We start from the raw sequence: 21,921 nt of genomic DNA, 5'->3' as shown, positions 1-21,921 counted from the left end.
ACAACCGTCGGATCGTCAACTTGCTTTTGACATCGTTGCCTATAAATTAAATATCAACAGCCCTACACGCGAGAATACTTTTATTATCTTCCTTTTCGAGATCGGAGCACTAATTTGAATTCAGAGAAGCGAAAGCGACAGAGAGAAGAAGGTAAAAGTTCTTTTCCCGAATACTCAGATTGTTTCTTCGTTTAATCGTTAAGCTTCTGTAGTCGTTTGAATCGTATCTGTCCTCGATCGTTATCGTCTTGAGCCGATTCATCTTCTGGATTTAGATTCTAGGTTAAGGAGGAATGATTTCGCTTTAGATTGTTAATTAGGTTTAAACCGTATTGGTATTGTTTTGATGGTATTCAGATGGCTCGTACCAAGCAAACCGCTCGTAAGTCTACAGGAGGAAAGGCCCCTAGGAAGCAGCTTGCTACTAAGGTATGGACTCTCTCTCTCTCTCTCTCTCACGTTTGTTTGTTACATTGTAGAGATTTTAGGTTTTTAATCGGATGTTTTTCAATTTTTTTTTACAGGCGGCTCGCAAGTCTGCACCAACCACTGGTGGAGTGAAGAAGCCACATCGTTACAGGCCCGGAACTGTTGCTCTTCGGTATGTTGAATATGATTCTCCCGCAATTGAATAATATGTTTGGTTTTGTGATTGATATTTGGTTCTTGTTGACAGTGAGATCCGTAAGTACCAGAAGAGTACTGAGCTGTTGATCAGGAAGCTCCCTTTCCAGAGGCTTGTTCGTGAGATTGCTCAGGACTTCAAGGTATTGTGCTTATTTATTCAACTGCGTGTTCATGGATGTATAACTCATGCTCTTTTAATGTATTATTTTATTTGCAGACTGATTTGCGTTTCCAGAGCCATGCGGTGCTAGCACTCCAGGAGGCAGCAGAAGCGTACCTTGTGGGACTCTTTGAGGACACTAACCTGTGCGCCATTCATGCCAAGCGTGTGACAATCATGCCCAAGGACATCCAGCTCGCTCGCAGGATCAGAGGAGAGCGTGCTTAAGTGTTGTGTTGTTCGTTTGGGTCGTGTATTATGTGACTGTGTTGGGGTTTGTTGTTCTCTAAATAGACGTAGCTGGATTTTAGATAATGGTCTTTCAAGAAGGCTTTTCGTATTAGTAAGACTCTAAAACAATGATGAATGATGCTTTGTTGGTTTTTTCTTATTTTCTTGTCCAAGTATGATTTGCTTTTTGTGTATTTGTGAACTTTTCGTTGTTTAATCTCATTTCTAAAACAATTAGTATGTTGATGTCTCCTGACTCTTATCGTATGTTATTTTTTTTGGTTTTATGAGTTTATGCACCGGCTTAGCTTTGCAAATTGCAAACTGTAAAAACAAGTAAACCATTTGTACACATTACCTCTCCAAATTAGTCCGTGTGAGCGTAATTAAGGACATTCTCTTGACGAAGAAACACGTAGACGGTAAGTTTGCCTTGCGGTTTTGGTAAGATCAACCTCTTTCGCTAGCTGTGTTAGGGAGAGGTCAAACTACTAGTCCTAATGTTAGTTATATTCTTCCAGTTGTATCGGTTGCAAAACTGTTATCTCACCGTTATGAAGTTTCAATGTCTCGTGTTTTTTTTGTCCACAACTAAAGAAGACTTTGTGATGTTATATATTTGTTTGACCTTTATTATAATATCAGATTATGAAAGTAAAACGAGTGAATGGTTGGCAAGGAGAAAACCATCTTCTTCGGAAATAATAGTCCGAATTGATCGGCTCTCGTTTATTTTGTTGCCGCAAAAAAAACAAAACTTTCCCCTACAAAAAAGGAAGTAACGTTATTTATTTTTGACCAATAGATTTTTCTCCAAGCCCTTCAAATATATTCTCTAATCAAAACCCAAGACTTGGCTCTTCTTTTATAATAAAAAAATAAAAAAATAAAAAAAACGTTGATAATCGTCAAAATGGGAGAAGTTGACGAGAAACAATCTATTGACGCAGCCTCTCCAAGGTTTCATTCATCAAACAAAGTCGCTGATATAAATACAGAGCTCTCCAAGATGAAAGCCTCTTCTCTCGAAAGCGACGTCGTTTCCTTAAAAGCCGCGCTCTCGGAGAAAGACGCCTTGTTGAAGAATCTTCAAACCGAGGCCGAGAGAGCCAAAGAAACAGAGAAGAAGCTCCTCTCTTCGTTAGAAGACCAATCACGAGAGCTAGAAGAATCCAAAGCAGAGATCGCTTCGCTAAAAGAGAGGATCGACGGATCTTTCCACAGCCAAGACTCGAGCGAAGACGACAGCTCCGTTCAAGACTCAGACATCGAGTCTTTAAAGATCGAGATGGCGCAGGCTCACGACGCCGCGGAGGCTTCTTCTTTAAAAGTATCAGACTTGCTCGAGGAGATAAAGGCGGTTAAGAGCGAGCTTAAAGAAGCCATCGAAGCTGAGATGACGAGCAAGAAAGCGATGGATGATCTTGCCTTGGCGTTGAAGGAAGTAGCTACCGACGCTAGCCAGGCTAAAGAGAAGCTCGCGGCTGTTGAAACAGAGCTAACGGCTGCGAGGCTTGATTCCAAGGAGTGGAAGGAGAAGCACGAGGAGGTTAGGAAAGAAGCTGAGCTTCTCAAGAACACGAGCGAGAGGTTACGTATCGAAGCGGAGGAGTCTCTAACGGCTTGGAACGGGAAGGAGTCTGTGTTTGTTAGCATCATCAAGAGAGGAGAGGATGAGAAGAGTTCTCTTCTTGATGAGAACAATAGGTTGCTTGTAGCTCTCGTGGCGGCTGAGAATCTCGGGAAGAAGGCTAAAGACGAGAATCAGAAGGTTAGGGATATACTCAAGCAAGCGATCAGCGAGGCTAACGTGGCGAAAGAAGCCGCGGGGATCGCTAGGGCTGAGAATTCGAATTTGAAAGATGCCTTGCTGGACAAGGAAGAGGAGTTGGGGGATGCTATGCTTGAGATTGAGAGGGTTAAGGTGAATGAAGCTGTTGCTAATGAGAATGTGAAGAAGCTGAAGAAGGTTTTGTCTGAATTCGAGGTGGCTATGGAGGAAGAGAGGCATAGGAGCTTGAGCAGGCAAGACTCGTTGCAGAAGGAAGTTGAAGTTAGGGTTGAGGAGAAGGAAGAGGAGAAGAAAGAGAAGAAGAAAGAGAAGAAGGAGAAGAAGAGAGAGCATAATAGTAAACAAGATCATATCGATAAGAAGATGATTGGTAAGACGTGTAGCTTTAGTCTCATGAAGCTGACCCACGCGCACAACCATCACCACCACCACAAGCACAAGGAGTCTGTGGAGGAAGAGACGGCCAAAGGGCAGGGAGATACTAGTCATCATACGGATGATAGTGGTGAAGGGAACTCTCCGAGTTCGGATTCGTATCTGTTCAAGGGCTCGATCTTTGACGTGGCGGAGACGCCGCATGCTGGAGGGGCGCAGACGCATCACAAGAGGAGGTCGTCGTGCACGTTTTTGGAGGAGGTGGAGACGATTAATCCGGAGGATTTGGAGAGTTTGGAGGAAGGGGAGTTGAATGATAAAGGGGCGGTGGCGGCGGCGAGGAAGAAGAAGGCGTTTATTCGGAGGTTTGGGGATCTTTTGGTTAGGAGGAAGAGTTTGAGTTTCTCGCATAAGAAGGAGTCTTCTACTGATTCGCAGGATAAGCAGCAGCAGCCTCAGACGCCTACGTCGCCGTCTCTGCCTCAACCGCCGTTGTCCCCGGAGCCTTGAAAACCATTTGTGTTTGATATGTTTTGAGTGTGTGTTTGTGTTACTTTGAGTTTGCATGAATCTTTTTTTTTTTTGTCTGTACATAAACAAACCATAACGAGTTCGTATTCGTTTGTTGTAATAAGGATTTGATCATTTTAATCTGCAGAGTGGCCTTGTCTTTCCTTTTAACGTTTGAATCTCGCGCGCTATAAGTGGCAAAAGCTTGTGAAATATGAACCAAGACAAGTATGATCAATCCGGTTTTCTATTACCGGTTTTATAAATCCGGTTCAAGGGTTCTATTGCTGATTAGGCCACAAACTCAAAACCATGTGGTTGAATTGCCATTTACAATGGAAAGATTCCTATACATAAGAAAAGAGTTTCACTTTGTTCAAATCTAGAAAGTAAGATTCAATTTGTTCTGTTATAAACAAGGTGAAACAACATTTCTTTCTTAATTGTCAGTACCACTTTCAAAAATTTCAGTGCAAATTCTTTTGGTGGTGTTGCACTTTAACCACTTGCTTCATGCTATGTGTATTTTGTCCACTTACCCAATTGTTTTTGGTTTAGCTAGTGATTCTGCTATTCGCTTTATCAAAGGCATTGTCTTCCATAAGTTTGTGATATCTGAAGAAAAAGTATATTACATGTGAAAGGTCCAGTTAAATAAAATTACAATACATTGTACGTGTATAATATGATATTATTAGAGTAGAATATCTTGAAAAATAATAATAATATCATATGAAGGAAAGGATAGGTATCTAATAACATGATGATGTCTATATTTCTTGGTCATATCACAAGAGATGACTCTGAGGATTTGCTGAGCTGTTCGGTCGAGAGGGTGGCTAAAAACGGATTTGCTGTTTTCGCTTATTTTACTAATTTGAGAGAAGATCACGAAGAGATTTAGGGTTTACCATTCTTTTAAATAGAAATATTATAGGTTTCAATAATCACTTCAAATATTTATTTACTTACTCTATTAAAATATCATGTCAGAATACTTATTAGCTATCACGATGATGTGTTTGCTATATATATGGGTGGGCATTCAGAATGTAACTACAATCAACGCACGTTAGTACAGTATAATTCAGCCGTTGACCTGTTAAACCAGCTTAGTATAATTAAATAAGTTCATTTATTTATTTATTTATAATACTATCTATATGAATTTGTTGATGTTTTATTGGCTTGCGGAAAAGCATCACGAATCTAAAATGTATGCCATCATTGTCACAGCTAAGAAAAAATTGGTGTTTATCTATTTGAAAATAGATAACAAGTAAGTTTGGCAAAATGTTTCTTTTAAAAAGAGAGAATATATACTAAAAATGGATAATCGCAATCACTCAATTAGGTGTTAGGTGTCAACTTTTCAGGCCCCGGGATGAAGATTAATGATAGCATCAGAAGATATTTAAATGTTAGTTTACAAAAAAAAAATTTAAAATGTTTCTAATAATTAATTTTCTTAAAACGCGTATTCTTTGTTGACAAATAAAGAGTGTATATTCAATTTTCAGAAGAACGTACGAACACTTAAATAGCCATGAAAAGAGACCTGAACTGAACGGCTTGCGAGTCACCACCTTGCCCCCGTCTCTATTGCTCATGTTCTTGAAGAGAAGCACGTGTCAGATGGGCCTAGTTTGACAAAATTTGACGGCCCAAAACTCACAGGGGCCTATGACGAGAAAAGCACGTCTGCGTTGGTGCTGACTGTATGTATCGGTGCTTACGAGTTGATGTGTATATAAATAAATATGCTACCTATATGTAACTGAACCAAAACAGAAGCCGTATTCTCTTCTATCTTCACTTTAATAACCTCGAAGGAATAAAAAAGAGAGTAACCAAACCAACAAGTTGTGGACAGAGACCCCATAGACAAATAGGCTAGTTTCCCTGTTCTTTGATCCGATCATCATCGATGGAAAGGTACGACATATTGAGAGATCTTGGCTCCGGCAACTTTGGAGTTGCAAAGCTCGTCAGAGAGAAAGCCAACGGAAAGTTTTACGCCGTTAAGTACATCGAAAGAGGCCTTAAGGTATTTGTTTTTCCTTTCCCTAAAGTACTCGTTTTTTTTTTTTTGGTTACACAAGATTTATGCGTAAATGAATCGATCTTTTAACTCTTTTTTTCATGAATAATTTTCTTAGTTTCTTTGATCAGTAAATGGATTAAGGGGTTGCTTTTGTACAGATTGATGAACATGTACAGAGAGAGATCATAAATCATAGAGACTTGAAGCATCCCAATATCATCAGATTCAAAGAGGTATTGTTCATAGTCTGGTCTGGTCTATAATCCAGCGTTGTCCAGAAATCTCATAAGCCATATATAAGACAAAATAATTTGATACAAATATGTTGATAATAATATATAGACTTAATAGTCGACTATTGGTGGTTTCATTTACTTAGTAACATTTCTAGATATATTGGTCAATTTAATTAGTGTTCTAGAATATGGTTATTAACATCATCTGGATTTCAGTCCAGCGTTAGAATAAAATCTATATAGCTAGCTGGTCATGTAAATTATGTGTATCATTCCATATGGTTGGACTTTGGACCTCTTCTTCTCAGAGAAATTTCGTATTAAATTGCTTTTAATAAATAAATATGTCTTATTCTCCAACAGTCCAGCATTCGAGTTTCATATGCCAGCGTATGTATAATTAGTCATGGCGTTGAAAATTCTTGTTTTAAAAAATCAAGACTATATAATAATTGAAGCAATCTGTAGGTCGGCTTTGAGCTTGAGGAAAATCAAAATAGAATAAATTAAATGTGTTGTGTTCTGTCTATTTTGCAGGTTTTTGTAACACCAACACATCTTGCCATAGTAATGGAGTATGCAGCAGGCGGTGAACTTTTTGAAAGAATTTGCAGTGCCGGTAGATTCAGCGAAGACGAAGTATTACTTAATTTATCACTAACGTCCATAATTCAATAGTGGTCTCGTGGATAATTATATTGATTAGTCTTTGTTTATTATTTAGGCAAGGTACTATTTCAAACAACTTATCTCGGGAGTTAGCTATTGTCACGCTATGGTACGTATTACCACATTTATTCTTATATGAACGTTATAAAATTACATCTTCATGTAGTATAATTGAAGTGTTATGTAACAAATTTTTACTTGCAGCAAATATGTCACAGAGACCTCAAGCTCGAGAATACACTCTTAGATGGGAGCCCCTCGTCGCAGCTTAAAATATGCGACTTCGGGTATTCGAAGGTACTATTACACATAATTTAGCTCATCTTCATTGATCAGAATATCAGAAGGTATAATTGACAATATATATATATATATATATATATATATATATATATATATTTTGTAAATGCATGCAGTCATCAGTTCTACACTCTCAGCCAAAATCTACCGTGGGAACTCCGGCTTATGTTGCTCCGGAGGTCCTGTCCCGAAAAGAATATAACGGGAAGGTACGTATCAATCACTTACCAACTAATATTTGAATAAATTTATAACATCAACTTGTTTATATTAAAATCATTAAATCATTATATAATGTTACTTTTAATATATAGATTGCAGATGTATGGTCGTGTGGGGTAACATTATATGTAATGTTAGTTGGTGCTTATCCCTTTGAAGATCCAGACGATCCAAGAAACATTAGAAAAACAATTCAGGTACTTCTAAAAAATATTATAACCGAACGTTTCATTCCACTAGTTAACTTTAGAGATATTGTCTTGTATATATATATATTTTAAGAATAATTAACTAATAATATATACTTTACAGAGGATATTAAATGTACAGTACACCATACCGGACTACGTCAGGATTTCCTCCGAATGCAAGCATCTCTTATCTCGTATCTTCGTTGCTGGCCCTGACAAGGTAATATGAATGAAAACCTAAACCGGTAATGTAAGACATACCGGTTTAGTTTGGTTTAAAATTGTTTTTATAAACATAGATAAACCAAACCAATATAAACTAAATCATAATGAAAGTTCAATTAAAAACCGAAATGAATCTTAATTAATATATCTACGTTTATTTAGATTTTAGATACCTTTAAAACTATGCTAATACCGGGTTTCTAATTTGAATCCACGATAGAGAATAACTGTACCGGAAATCGAAGAACACTCCTGGTTCTTGAAGAATCCAGGGCCGGTTCTCGCAGATAAGAACATAGTGGAAGAAGAAGAAGAAGAAGAGAACTGTGGGCAGAGTGTTGAAGAAATAGTGAAGATAATAGAAGAAGCGAGAAAGGATGTGAATGGTAAGAACGACAATGGTGGATTAGGCTTAATAGATGGAAGCCTTATTGATCTTGATGATATCGATGATGCTGATATTTATGATGAGGTCGATGATGATGATGAGGAGAAGAATGGTGATTTCGTATGTGCTCTATGATTTCATATCCATATTGCATGTGTATGCACGTGAATGCATGTATTTTATGTGTGTGTAGCTTGAGAGTATCCGATGATTTGGTGTTGCATGTATTTGTATAACTTATAAGTGGAAATAATTAACCACTACTAGTATGTTTCAAACAAAAAGAAGTTAAACCACTAATAATTAAAGTCAGATAAAGTACTACATCCGTTCCACAAAATGAATGTTTTGGAAAAAAAATTGTTTTACAAAATTTCAATGCATATTTAATAAGTTAAAAAATTGGTAAATTCAAGAAGTTTTAATTAAAACTAGTGGTCTAAACTTATAAAAAGTTGCTTTTACACATAGACCAAGATATTTATTACTATGCACTAATCATTTTTTAAGAGGTGTGAAAAGACTAAAAATTTAACTTTATGAAAAGGAGAGAGTATAAGATTTGTGAGTAATTTAATTTATGCTTATTTATTTACATTTTTTTTAATTTTAATACATAATCCATCCCATTAATTTCTAATTAGAATCTAGAAAATACAATATTCGTAATTGAGTATTCTGATAATTCCGAAATTAATTTACATATCCATCATATATGGTGGCTAAGCTAGATTCAGAGTAATTAATTTATTTTGAAACATCAAGTAATTTAACTTCTTTCTCCTTTTTCATACTAGAATCTCTTTTTAAAAAAAGAAGAAGAAGAAAATAGATAAAATAGATAAAATACAACAAATCATGTTATCTCCTAGAGCGGGAGTGTATGGAATGGACAGCGATGTAACAGATAGATCGTACCCACTGATCTGTTAAGTGATAAAAGACGTTGGATCACAATAAATAATAGCCGAACACAAGATCATATAAGACCGATAACAAAAATAGATAAAGTTAGCGAATCAGTCTATCTTGTACGAGAGTTAGGATGCATGATGTTATTACTTTTCTATTATCATGTTTTAATTAAAAATGTATTGGTTGTATGTTTGGATTCATGTAATTTCTTAATCTTCTTTTGATAATAATAAATATAAGATGTTATAAGAAACAAAAAGTTACAAAACCATGCGCGCCTAATATTGCGAGTTTGTTAACCGTTAGCCATTAAACTGTTTATTTTATTTTATAAAACGGAGATCAAAATCTATTAAACCCTAAACCCCTCTCTCTGGACGCAGAAACTCGGCGGCGGAGTCAACAACGATGGGAAGAGGAAGACGACACAGAGGCCGTTCTCACAGAAACCAATCAGAAGAGAGCAGAGAAAACGCTCCAAAACCTCTCAAGTCCGATGCTCCCTTCGATTCCACCATCCAGAATCGCACCTGGTCGAATCTCGATTTCGAGGAGTATTACAAGGTACAAAGAATCAATGGATCTCTAATCAAAGTACATTACATGGAACCAGTAGTTGTCTTGTGGTGAGTGTGTAGGAGCAAAGGATAGTGAAAGCAGAGGAGTGGGATTCATTCATTGAGATTCTTCGTAAGCCATTGCCTGCTGCCTTCAGAGTCAACTCCAAGTAACCAAAGTCAAACCCTTTTTTGAAATATTATTATTATTATTAAAAAGGTTTTGTGGTTTTTGACTAAACATTTGCTTCTTCTTAGTGGCCAGTTTTGCGATGAGATTTTATCGATGTTGGAGAATGACTTCGTGAAGTCTCTTCAGGCTGAGGTAAATTCTATAAACTCTTTTGTCAATTTACACAAAAGGAAGCTTCTGAAATGGTATTTGATTAAGGCTGTGGAGAGTGGTGAAGTGGAGGCGATCAAGCCCTTGCCTTGGTACCCTAACAATCTTGCTTGGCATTCTAATTTCTCTCGCAAGGAGATTAGAAAAAACCAGACTCTTGAAAGGTTTTGTTTTCATCCATGTTGGCTTCAATAACAAAATCTTCATTTTCATAATGCTTACTCGTTGTGTTAGTTCACGATTCAGGTTTCATGAGTTTTTGAAGTTGGAAACTGAAGTTGGGAACATGACCAGGCAAGAAGCTGTTAGCATGGTATGCTCATTAATGCTCTACCACATTTTAATCGAGTTTTTATGTATTTTTGTGACTATGCAGGTACCTCCTCTCTTCCTTGATGTGCATCCAGATCATTTTGTACTCGACAGTGAGTGATTTTCATCAATTAGACATTACTTTGAGACATATAACTGATTCACTTGTCTGAACAGTGTGTGCTGCACCTGGCTCCAAGACATTTCAGCTTCTTGAGATAATTCATGAATCAGCAGAACCAGGATCTCTACCTAATGGAATGGTTTGTAAATTAATACTCTTTTTTTTTGTTGGTTGATAGATCATTTTCTTACCTTTTTCCTAATTGTTTCGGTTGAAATCAGGTGGTGGCGAATGATGTGGATTACAAAAGATCTAACCTTCTTATTCACCAAACTAAGAGAACGTGTACAACCAACTTGATAGTCACCAACAATGAAGGTCAACATTTCCCAAACTGCAACTCGATAGCATCTGAGAAGTGTCATCATCCCATTGATCAGCTTCTGTTTGATCGTGTCTTATGCGATGTACCCTGTAGTGGTGATGGCACTCTGCGCAAGGCTCCAGACATATGGCGAAGATGGTTTCCATATTAACATTTTTTTTATTCCACTTGCTTTGAATCTATTTATTTATTTAATTATTTATGACTGCACAGGAACTCTGGATCAGGGAATGGACTTCATAGTCTACAAGTTGTGATTGCCATGAGAGGTAAGCTTATATAATAATGACCTGACTTGCAGAATCTTATGTTTTGATTTATATCTGCATTCTCTGGCTTTCAGGTTTGTCTCTGCTAAAAGTTGGTGGGAGAATGGTATACTCAACCTGCTCAATGAACCCAATTGAAGATGAAGCTGTTGTTGCTCAAGTAAATTCATTACTTTCTTTCTCCGTAAGCCTGATTCTTCTGGATGCTGATTGATTATATTGTTCAGATTCTGAGGAGATGTGGAGGCTCTGTTGAGCTTGTAGATGTCTCAGATAAGCTTCCTGAACTTATCCGAAGACCAGGTCTTAAGAAATGGAAGGTGAACGAAACGTCTATGTTTTCTTTGAAGTATAAACATAAGTGTTCACTCATGCTTGTGTATGTGTTGATTCAGGTGCATGATAGAGGTGGCTGGTATAGATCTTACAAAGATGTTCCAAAAGTGCAGAGAGACGGAGTTCTTAGAAGCATGTTCCCTTCTGGTAAAAGCGATAAAGACTCAACAACAGGAGAAATAGCTTCTGATGAATCAGCTGAGGAAGTCTGTAATCTTCCTCTTGAACGTTGTGTGAGGATAGTGCCTCATGATCAGAACACTGGGGGGTTCTTTATCGCAGTGCTTCACAAAGTTTCATCTCTACCAGGTGAGTTTTAAGATCTTTTGAAGTGCTTTACCTCTCTAATTGGTTCTTTAATATTAATTTTCTTTGCAGATTTTCAGGAGAAGAGAAGGTATACCAGAGGCAGAAACTCATCTGAGAAAACTTCATATGAAGAAGTCTCTGACACTGTGATTACTACTCAGCCTGAAGAGAATAAAGAGGAGATAGTTGTAGAAGAAGAAGCAGCTTCAGACAATGGCTTGAAGCTTGAGAAGGAAACCACCAGCAAAGAAGGCACTGTAGAATTGGGTAAAGAAGTGCCACCACCAGTGAAAGGGAAGTGGAAAGGACTTGACCCTGTTGTTTTCTTGAGAGATGAAACAGTGATCGACGGGATCAAGAGATTCTACGGCATCAACGATGAGTCTTTTCCTCTCAACGGCCATCTCGTGACTAGAAACAGCGACACGAGCACCAAAGGCAACGTGAAGAGGATTTACTATGTTTCAAGATCGGTTAAGGATGTTCTCGAGCTTAACCTTGCGGTAGGGGAGAAGATTAAGGTCGCATCTGTTGGCCTCAAGATGTTTGTAAGCACCACTATTTTATATATATATATATATATATTGCTCTTGGTCATATACCAAAACTAAGAAGTATGGGTATCAAAAACGCAGGAGAAACAATCAGCGAGAGAATGTGAAGCTGGCTCTTGCTCATTCCGGATAACATCAGAGGGATTGCATGTGATCCTTCCCTACATGACCAAGCAGTTACTTTACGCAACAATGGTGGATTTCAAGAATCTCCTGCAATACAAATCTATCAAGTTCACAGATTTTGTTCATCCACAGTTTGGCCAGAAAGCAGCAGAAGTAGCCGAGGGATACTGCGTTGTTATTCTTGTTGATGGTGTGTGTTTCATTTTTAAGAAGATACTTTTCTTTTTGTCATGTTGGATATGTTTTTAACGGGTTCTTGGTTGTTACAGGTGCTCAGAAGGACGGGTCTGAAGCAGTCAAAGTGAATTCATCAACAATAGCCATTGGATGCTGGAAGGGGAAAGCGAGCTTAACAGTTATGGTAACAACAGTGGACTGCGACCAACTTATCCAGAAACTTGCTTGCTGATGAAAAGGTGGGCTATTGTTATTCCAATGTCTCTTTCTTACTATCGGATTAATGAAAGAGTTTTGCTTTATTACAAATAAGTTGCTTGTTAGGTTATTGGAATGCTATCTGTTCCAAATCAAACCAATTGGACTGCTGTAATGTTATTCAAGCTGTCTCCAATGATATCTTAATGATGTTTATTGTTATGTTATTCAAGCTGTTTCCAATGATATCTGTTCCAAATCAAACCAAAGAATGAGTCGGAAACCATATACATCGAAACCTCTATAAATTAATAATCTATAAATTAATAATCTCTATAAATTAATAAATTTTATCGGTCTCAATTTGGGCCGGTTTAAAATTTGACACAAATCGATAAAATAATAAGATAATATTATTTTAGAAAATTTTATGTAAATATATAGTCGCATTAAAATTATAAATTAATAATTTATATGCATACATATTTTATATAAATAAGAATTATTATTATATTATTATTTTTATATTCACAATGAAATTTATCTTTATATTTTCTTAACATTTAATATATTTTTGATGAGATTTAATAATATTATATATAAAATCATATTTAAATTCTATGCAATATATATTATATACACCAAATAATATAATAAAATTAATATAAATGTCAAATTTCAAAAAAATGACAATTAATGTCTATAAAATCAAATATTTTTTTTATCTTAGAATAAATATATCTTAATAAATTAATATCTCTGTAAATTAATAAAATTTCAAAGTTCCAATATAATTAATTTATAGAGGTTGTACTGTAAATGGATTCATCAAATTGCCATCTTCTTAATTCTTTTGTTTTAGTAATACACTAATAGTTATAATTCTGTCTTTTATTATCAAAGACTCTTTTGCTTCTGAATTTTTAATATAAGTGACCATTTGGTTTATGTGTACAATCTGAGTACATTCTGAATATTTAAAGACCGGACTCTGAATCTAATTAATTTATGGATCTAAAACTGGAAACTTTTACTATTAAAAAGAAAACATATAATTACCTGAGGAAGTAATGAATCAAGTTGTGATAGCACAACACTAAATAATTAAATTCAATTTGTGTGTATTTGTGTTATGTGGAGAAATACTAGGGTCAAAAAGTAATTATCAAAAACTATTAGGGTTAAAAAGAAAAGAGAAAAATCATCATCCCGAAGCAAAATAATTAATGGAGGATCTTTCACTGTCCATATCGAAGCTCATTTAGGATAAACGGTGTTAAGTACTTGTCGAAGATTTCAACATCAGTGGGAAGGAATCTGAGATAATCGTACGGTGATGGCAGGAATTGAATATGATTCATCATGTAAGCAAGAGGAGAATCAACTGTCAACTATTATCTAATAACACATATCGAGTGTTTATACTACCAAAATTTTCTGAAATCGAGAGAGATATATCTAATACATGCTCTAATCTAATACTCATATCATAATCTAATACACATCTTAGATCTAAATAACTCATATTCGAGTTTTCATACCACCAAAGTTTTCTGAAATTGAGAGAGATCTAATACATGCTCTAATCAGATACTCATATCATAACACATATCGGGTCTAAATAACACATATTCGAGTGTTCATACCACCAAAGTTTTCTGAAATTGAAAGAGAGAGAAAGATCTAATACATGCTCTAATCTGATACTCATATCATAACACATATCAGATCTAAATAACACATACTCGAGTGTTCATACCACCAAAGTTTTCTGAAATAGAGAGAGAGATCTAATACATGCTCTAATCTGATACTCATATCATATCTAAATAACACATATTCGAGTGTTCATACCACCAAAGTTTTCTGAAATTGAGAGAGAGAAAGATCTAATACATGCTCTAATATGATACTCATATCATAACACATAACGGATCTAGATAACACAAATTTGAGTGTTCATACCACCAAAGTTTTCTGAAATAGAGAGAGAGATATGTAATACATGCTATAATCTGATACTCATATCATAACACATATCGGATCTAAATAATACATATTCGAGTGTTCATGCCACAAAAATTTTCTGAAATCAAGAGAGAGATCTAATACATGCTCTAATCTGATACCCATATCATAACACATATCAGATCTAAATAACACATATTTGAGTGTTTATAGCACCAAAGTTTTCTGAAATAGAGAGAGAGAGAGAGAGAGATCTAATTCATGCTCTAATCTGATACTCATATCATAACACATATCGAATCTAAATAACACATATTCGAGTGTTCATACCACAAAAGTTTTCTGAAATCGAGAAAGAGAGAGATTTAATACAAGCTATAATATGATACTCATATCATAATCTAATATACATATCATCTAATCGAACAATTGCTTAATTACAGAGCGCTTCACAGTGGGGAGAAGAAAGAGAGTTCCACGGGGAGAAAAGTCGAGAGAGATCTGATCGCCAATGAGAGTGAGAGAGAGAGGCAGTTTCGCGAAAGGTACCTGTAGATTACTAAAACAAAAGAATTAATGGAGGATCTTGTAATCAAACTCGTTTTGGGTCAAATGGATAAATGTATACCCCATACCCTTCCCAATCCGAAGGCCAACAAGCTGTACCACTGGTATTTCAGCAAACAGTGATTGTTAATCTCTTATACACAGCAAAAGAAGATCAGATTAGGCGTTTGGGAAAAAATAACTGTTTAGAATCTGAAGATCATAAAAGGCGTTAGGTATTTGTCGAATACGTCAACTTCACTAGGAGTGAACTTGACGCAATCGTATGGTGATTGCTGGAACTGAATAGGATTCATCCCATGAGACACAAGAGAAAAGCAATTATCATCTAAAGGTAAAGCCACCTGGGGCTAAAGCATGCATAAAACTTGGCCCAGCAAAAGCGGTTGTCCATGGACAACGAAACCTTGGGACAAAACAACAACTACAGCATTTCAACAGTGTGTACTACCAGCCCCACTCTTACTGGTTTCTTGTCACTAGGGTACCGAGGGAATGGAGTTGACCTTGTTGATGATCTCGCACCTCGAGTTGAAGCTGCCGATGATCTCGCACCTCGAGTTGAAGCTGCCGATGATCTCGCACCTCGAGTTGAAGCTGCACCGCTTGCCCAAGGGAATGGAGTTGAAGCTGCCGATGATCTCGCACCTCGAGTTGATGCTGCACCGCTTGCCCAAGGTAATGGAGTTGAAGCTGCCGATGATCTCGCACCTCGAGCTGAAGCTGCCGATGATCTCGCACCTCGAGTTGATGCTGCACCGCTTGCCCAAGGTTATGGAGTTGAAGCTGCCGATGATCTCGCACCTCGAGTTGATGCTGCACCGCTTGCCCAAGGTTATGGAGTTGAAGCTGCCGATGATCTCGCACCTCGAGTTGAAGCTGCCGATGATCTCGCACCTCGAGTTGAAGCTGCCGATGATCTCGCACCTCGAGTTCCCCTTGAAGTTGCACCGCTTTCCCAAGGGAATGGATTTGACCTTCCCGATGACATTTTCGATGATATTGATCTTGGTCCTCTGATGATATTGATCTCGGAGTTGATGATCACTTTTTCGATGATATTGATCTTGATCTTCTCGATGATGCACCGCTTGCCCAAGATCCACCGCTTGTTCAAGATGGAGAGCCAGAAGTAGATCAGCATCAGCAGGATGAAGTTGCAGATGATGACCCTTTCCATCTGGCCCCCTTTATCAACAAAAGGAGCAACAAAAGTAAGTACAGATCTTTGTTGACCGGAACTGACTCTGCTTAGGAGTTGGGACACATCATGAAGAAGAAGAAAGACTCGGCGCTTCATTAGATTTGAAATTTTTGTATTAGTCTAATGAGTTACTTTGAAAACATAATTCTCTATTGAATCTAAATGCTTAACTGGAGTGTGTATTCAATCTAGTTGTTGAAATGATTTGATTTCCAAGAAGGTTTACTAATAATTTTTCTAAATCTCATCTCAAATAATGAGATGTTGATTTTTTTTATTTATTTAACTAAAAACTCCATTAAAACATTATAAAACTACTATCTATTCAATTAATTTAGATTCTATTTTTTATCCACTAATGAATAGTTGTCATTAGATTTTAAAGGTCTTAGCTGGAGTGTATTTAATCTAGTTGTTGAAATGATTTGATATTCAAGAAGGTTTTGGAGAAAATGAAATTTTACTATAATTTTTCTAAATCTCATCTCAAATAATGAGACTTAGATTTTTTTTTATTTAACTAAAAACTCCATTAAAACATTATAAAACTACTATCTATTCAATTAATTTAGAGTCTATTTTTTTATCCACTAATGAATAGTTGTCATTAGATTTTAAAGGGTCCAATAAAACATATAACAGTATTTAGAGCATTATAAACATATTTATTACAATTTGGTTATTAAATGATTTCCTATTATGTATAATATTTGTTTATATTTATTATTTAGAGATTCTAGTTAACTAACAGCCGTAATTCATTCAAGTATTTTTATACATTTTTATATTACATTTACATTTATTAAGATTTCATAAGTGATAAATTAAAGACTCCATGTAAAAAGGTTATATAAAATAATTAAATATAATATTTACACATAAGTGACAAAAATCAAATAAATTGATACAATCATCTCCTTAAAAGAACCAAAATATTTTGGTCCAAAATTTAAATAAGCATAAAAAAAAGCCAAAATTAACATAATGTTATCATCTCAAAATTTATCACTATTAGTTTAATTTTAATTTTGTAAATCGAATATAAAATGAAACGTTGAGCGCAGATTCCAGACTAGTATCATTTAAATTTTACAATTTTTCTGATAATTTGATTTTAAATTAGTTTATCAAATAAAAATTTAATTAACACTAAACTTAAAAAATATATATATATTTGAATACTAGTGAATTTGTCATTTTAGCGAACTTCTAATTGGATACACCCTTGTTACTTGTTAGGCATTATTTGTATCTCTAGTTGCTTCTGGACTGTAAATGACTAAATGTATTGGATACACCCTTGTCACAAGAGTAAATGTATCTTGGACTGTAACATAAGGAAGGAAGTAGAGATCTTTCAATGCACGGGTAGAAATAAGTAAAGAGTTGTGAAACTAAAATAAACAAAAAATAAAGAAGGAAAAGGAAAAAAATCATCAACAATCTCTTATCTTTGTGTTACATCGTTTTTCGCCTATGTGTGTTTTCAGATGTATTGAAGAAAATCCTAAGGATATAGTCATAGGTGTTCGACAAAGATGAAGGTGTGGTGGCTCTTGACGGTGGTGATTCAGATAGTGATGGTTATCTAGCTGAGGTACTCTTTTAACTTGGCGTTTTGTTGAAGTTTCTCTGTAATGGTACCAAGTATTCACAACATATTCTTGTGTTCAGGACTCTGACTTGACAAATGCAGTTGTGAATGGAACACAAGGTAATGAATGGCTTTACCCTATATTATTTCTCTTGGCTCCTTCCTTTACTGTTTGACTCAATACATAAGTTTCCAGGTAAAATCAGCGAAACTGAGCTTAAAAAACAGTCGAGGAAGCTTGCTAGATTGAATAAAAAGGTAACAGCTACACTAAAGTGTTGATACAATGGTAGAAATTGTAGTACTATGTCAGGTTATGTAACATGCTAATCATCTGATGCAGCTGGTAGATGAAACTGATTCAGATGCAATGAAGCCGTAAAGTACTCTCAGGATCTGTTTTAAGCTATTTCTCTAACCTAGTTGATGAGGAACAGTCTGTTCAAGTCCTAACCAGTTTATCAAACTGGTACCGAGCTGCATGTCGTTACGGACACGAGCCATCAGGAATCACAAAAACAAGCTTGCTGCATAAATATTTGATAAGAAAGAAAAATCCACAGAGTTTTGTTTTGTTTTGTTTATCAAGCTGCTCTTACACATCAACAAAACACATTTTATAGAAAAGCAATACTATCAGCGTGCTGGGGAGAGAAAGAGGCGCAACAAACGCCTGTGAGTCCATAACGGCTCCAGAACTCTTCAGTATCAGCGACACCGTGGATCCTGACTCTTCTCGCGCTCTTGGTGTCAGTGTTGAAGTAGAAAACATAGAAGGGCTTGGCACGGCCTGGCAGAGTTGTTGGGGAGAAAATGATTTCACCAGCCTTGTTGGTTCCTTGGGAGATCAATCTCTGACCCATGCATGGGCGCACGAGTGAAGGGAAGAGGCAAGGGAAGCTGAAATGATTGTCTGGACCACTCATGTTTCGTCACATCCTCCAGTATCCAAAGATTAAAACGGTCGAAATTAAGAAGAAGCACATCCCAAGCAGTTTGGTACAACGACAGCTAGCTTCCCTTTGTATTCTATCAATGATGTATAAACCTTCCAAACCAGGACCTCCTTAGGCGTAGTGATAAAACTTAGTATCCTCTCATTTCTAACATCAAAACAGACAAACACAGGAGTAGGAGGAGTCTCTGCTTCATTTGGAACTGGAACAGAAGCACCATAATACATGAAACCATTGATGCATCGTCCCACAGTCATAGGGAGATAATACGGGGAGGTAACTTGGCTGCTACGAGATACTACTACTCCTCCTCTTCCAAGTCTTATAACCTCGTGCGTGCACATCATCAAACTAGGGTTATGAATATGATCATACACAGATGTCAACAGGGTCAACGCTTTGAATTGATCATGAACAGGATCGTATCCCAAGGATGTGCGAAATGCCTTGCAGTGAAAGGAAACGACTTGCCGCGTGCTAGGGTTACATATAATGAAAGTTGTCCCATCATTACAAGCCATAAAGCCATGGACGGAAGAATACTTGTAGCCGTTGTAAGGCAAGGTCACTGAGGGTATTGTCATGTCTAGATTGGCAACCAAAGAAGAAGAAGAAGAAGAAGAAGCTTCCTCCTCCTCTCCCGACAAGATGAACAGATGCTCGGGTTTACCGAATACACTGTTGGTGAAAGCGGCTACAAAACGGGATGGCTTGGCAGCGTAGTAAGAAGCCACGAATCTTTGGCTTCGTATAAAGGAAGACCAAGTCTTGGACACGCATAGGAGCTTCATCAGCGACTTTCCAGGCAATCTACTCAGTGTCTCCACCTCCATATCGTAAGGGAGGAGGAGCTTACCTCGGCCTCGGCGGCTCCTCTTGTCGCCGCCACTGTCCCTTGACTCCTCGTCGTCGTCTCCGTAAAAGACACTCTTATCCATCTTCTTCAGATCAAGAGGGATCGGTGTTCCAAGCTGCCCTTCTCAATGTTCCTCTGCGACGAAACCCTTCCTTCGATATAAAGGCAAATGAGTTTTCCTTTTTCTTTTGTCGACCAAATTCATTAAAAAGCCCAAATGGGCTATAAATTGCTATGAGTTACATGAGGCCCATAAACAAACGATGAAAAATACAATCTATTAATATTTAATAATAGCGAAAAGAAGTTTCCTTTGAGAATTCAGACTGATTTCATCCCTCTTAACACCTATGTTCTAATAATCGCTAAACAGACGCATTTTTATAGATGATTAGCGATGAATTATCAAAATTAGATATACAAAAAATAAAAATTAGACAAATTTGTAGATTTGTACTTACATTACTTATTAATTTAACATATTTTTACAAATTCAAATTAATTTTTAATCCATTTTAACTGATTCAGAACAATTTAAAGCAATTTAAATCGTATCCACTTACTTTTATTTTATAGATTTTGTTAAACTATGTTTGGTCGAGTGTCTCACTAAAAAAATAAAAAGGAAAATATAAATAAATAAAAATCGGTCTGCACCGCTTGCCCAAGGGAATGGAATTGACCTCGCACCTCGAGTTGAAGCTGCACCGCTTGTCCAAGAGAATGGAGTTTACCAATTTTTAGAACCTTGACACATCCATTTACCTTTATTTTATAGATTTTGTTAAACTATGTTTGGTCGACTGACTTTCTAAGAAATAAAAAGGAAAATATAAATTAAAAAATCTCCAAATTCGAATTTTGTCATAACATTTGAATAAAAATGATGAGTCCACAGTTATGTTGTAATTTGGGAGAGCAGTTATGTGGCAATCATGAAGGCGATTGCCTCAAACGTCACTTTTTTCTGCAATTCTCACCAGAATTTTTTTGATTCCACTCTTTTTCTCGTGCTAATCCTTTTCTTCCTTTTATGATCTTCAAACCCCAAACAGTTATCTTTTCCCCATTTAAAGATAAAAAAAAATGCGGTCCCATGATGATATCTCATGATCTTAGATCAAAATTATTTTTCTGTGTTTTTCCCTTTTCTTTAATAGTGAAGAATTTTATTCACACCAAATTGAATGTCAATCACTTCTTCCAATTTGTTGCCCAAGATGGTGTTCATGAGGACATTTTCGATGGTCATGACCCTTTCAATCTCGCTCCCTTTATCAACAAAAGGAGGTAGAGATCTTTCAATGCATAGAAGGCAAAACACATGCGCTCTCTTGTTCTCTTTCTCTTTCTCTTGGCTTTAAGTTTACAGAAACTTTTTTTGCATAGCATATGAACCATGTGGCTTTCGGTTTGATAAACACGGTTTGAGCTACTCTTTTTTTTTAATAAATAAATAAACCACCTGATGTTGTAAGTGTGATTATTCATTTCTATGAACACTTGTCCTAATCTTGTGAAAGACCACTACATACTCAGCATCACACACGTCCTTATTTCCTCAAGTGATGTGATAATTGTGTTCTTCTCATCATATAGATGTCAAGCATTTAGTCATTGTCTTTTGACTATAAATAGGTCTGATGTTTTGTATGCAAGAGATGTATTAATTAAGAAACAAATATAGATTTCATCTCTCTATCTTTATTTCCATCAACATGCGCACAAAATCTCTCATCTCAAATTTCGTCAAAGTTCCTTGAAAGAAAGGATTCACTAAAGATCTGAGATCACATCTGTGTACTCACGGACTTCTACACCAAGCCCTTTGAAATAATCACTTGCCTACATAATATACACCATAAGTTTACATAACAAAGCTATGAGTTCCATCAAAAAAATTAAAAGGTGACCTCAGTGGATACTTTCTTCTTGTCCACATAGAGAAACGCAGAGCATGAGAAACGGGACAGTAGGTATAGCCAGGCAACTTCATCGAGAGCAGCAATGACATAACCACGAGCACTCTCTTGCTTAAGCTTTGACCTCAACTCTTCAAGTTTATCAAAAGCAGAGCGGCCAGCAAATTCCAATGGATGAACAACAACGGGACTCATCTGAGAATCTGGACGGTTTTTCCAAACCTCGTCGACAAGATCAGTTGTTGTAGGAATGAGCCTCTGTTTCTTCTTCTAGAGAAAAATGGAGAAGGATGAAGAAGTGTGTAGAAAAGGAAGTGTGTAGAAGATGAAGTGTGTAGA

At 36.4% G+C, this 21,921-nt stretch overlaps 5 protein-coding genes across 6 annotated transcripts; 4 read left to right on the top strand and 1 right to left on the bottom strand.

Moving 5' to 3' along the window:
* The first annotated feature begins 4 nt into the window (after positions 1-4).
* Positions 5-1,270, top strand: LOC106314557 (histone H3.3). Of its 2 annotated transcripts, none has more exons than XM_013752415.1 (5): positions 5-151; positions 358-429; positions 525-601; positions 677-767; positions 845-1,270. In XM_013752415.1, the coding sequence occupies exons 2-5, from the start codon at positions 358-360 to the stop codon at positions 1,013-1,015; spliced, it is 411 nt and encodes a 136-aa protein (XP_013607869.1). In that variant the 5' UTR covers positions 5-151; the 3' UTR covers positions 1,016-1,270. The 2 variants fall into 2 exon arrangements, with proteins under 2 accessions (XP_013607869.1, XP_013607873.1); XM_013752419.1 differs by having other exon boundaries at positions 63-125; positions 356-429.
* A 426-nt stretch (positions 1,271-1,696) lies between these two features.
* LOC106294555 (WEB family protein At5g16730, chloroplastic) lies at positions 1,697-3,838 on the top strand. The gene has a single exon (XM_013730145.1). It carries the CDS (start codon positions 1,932-1,934, stop codon positions 3,693-3,695), a length of 1,764 nt encoding a protein of 587 aa, XP_013585599.1. The 5' UTR covers positions 1,697-1,931; the 3' UTR covers positions 3,696-3,838.
* A 1,627-nt stretch (positions 3,839-5,465) lies between these two features.
* LOC106342457 (serine/threonine-protein kinase SRK2F) lies at positions 5,466-8,233 on the top strand. Its single transcript, XM_013781402.1, has 9 exons — positions 5,466-5,742; positions 5,898-5,972; positions 6,513-6,614; positions 6,700-6,753; positions 6,849-6,941; positions 7,061-7,153; positions 7,259-7,363; positions 7,479-7,577; positions 7,803-8,233. The coding sequence occupies exons 1-9, from the start codon at positions 5,623-5,625 to the stop codon at positions 8,103-8,105; spliced, it is 1,044 nt and encodes a 347-aa protein (XP_013636856.1). The 5' UTR covers positions 5,466-5,622; the 3' UTR covers positions 8,106-8,233.
* A 1,009-nt stretch (positions 8,234-9,242) lies between these two features.
* LOC106292165 (tRNA (cytosine(34)-C(5))-methyltransferase) lies at positions 9,243-12,750 on the top strand. The gene is made up of 15 exons (XM_013759328.1): positions 9,243-9,449; positions 9,524-9,612; positions 9,701-9,767; positions 9,834-9,949; positions 10,032-10,098; positions 10,162-10,210; positions 10,275-10,360; positions 10,443-10,684; positions 10,760-10,815; positions 10,890-10,975; positions 11,043-11,135; positions 11,211-11,460; positions 11,530-12,008; positions 12,096-12,330; positions 12,410-12,750. The coding sequence occupies exons 1-15, from the start codon at positions 9,294-9,296 to the stop codon at positions 12,547-12,549; spliced, it is 2,211 nt and encodes a 736-aa protein (XP_013614782.1). The 5' UTR covers positions 9,243-9,293; the 3' UTR covers positions 12,550-12,750.
* A 6,068-nt stretch (positions 12,751-18,818) lies between these two features.
* LOC106328535 (F-box protein At1g30790-like) lies at positions 18,819-19,742 on the bottom strand. The gene has a single exon (XM_013766999.1). The coding sequence runs from the start codon at positions 19,740-19,742 to the stop codon at positions 18,819-18,821; it is 924 nt and encodes a 307-aa protein (XP_013622453.1).
* Positions 19,743-21,921: the final 2,179 nt, after the last annotated feature.

This window comes from Brassica oleracea, chromosome C1 (assembly GCF_000695525.1).
Source record: "Brassica oleracea var. oleracea cultivar TO1000 chromosome C1, BOL, whole genome shotgun sequence".
NCBI lineage: Eukaryota > Viridiplantae > Streptophyta > Magnoliopsida > Brassicales > Brassicaceae > Brassica > Brassica oleracea.
The sequence above is the reverse complement of the archived record's forward strand: the minus strand, read 5'-3'. Positions and strand labels throughout refer to the sequence as shown.

Coding starts and splice junctions, on each gene's coding strand:
- LOC106294555 (XM_013730145.1), top strand. CDS start 1,932: ATGGGAGAAGTTGACGAGAAACAATCTATTGACGCAGCCTCTCCAAGG.
- LOC106342457 (XM_013781402.1), top strand. CDS start 5,623: ATGGAAAGGTACGACATATTGAGAGATCTTGGCTCCGGCAACTTTGGA. Junction 5,973..6,512: donor ATATCATCAGATTCAAAGAG/GTATTGTTCATA, acceptor TCTATTTTGCAG/GTTTTTGTAACACCAACACA. Junction 6,754..6,848: donor TTAGCTATTGTCACGCTATG/GTACGTATTACC, acceptor TTTTACTTGCAG/CAAATATGTCACAGAGACCT.
- LOC106292165 (XM_013759328.1), top strand. CDS start 9,294: ATGGGAAGAGGAAGACGACACAGAGGCCGTTCTCACAGAAACCAATCA. Junction 9,613..9,700: donor GCCTTCAGAGTCAACTCCAA/GTAACCAAAGTC, acceptor GCTTCTTCTTAG/TGGCCAGTTTTGCGATGAGA. Junction 9,950..10,031: donor AAAAACCAGACTCTTGAAAG/GTTTTGTTTTCA, acceptor TTCACGATTCAG/GTTTCATGAGTTTTTGAAGT.
- LOC106314557 (XM_013752415.1), top strand. CDS start 358: ATGGCTCGTACCAAGCAAACCGCTCGTAAGTCTACAGGAGGAAAGGCC. Junction 430..524: donor GGAAGCAGCTTGCTACTAAG/GTATGGACTCTC, acceptor TTTTTTTTACAG/GCGGCTCGCAAGTCTGCACC. Junction 768..844: donor AGATTGCTCAGGACTTCAAG/GTATTGTGCTTA, acceptor TTTTATTTGCAG/ACTGATTTGCGTTTCCAGAG.
- LOC106328535 (XM_013766999.1), bottom strand. CDS start 19,742: ATGGATAAGAGTGTCTTTTACGGAGACGACGACGAGGAGTCAAGGGAC.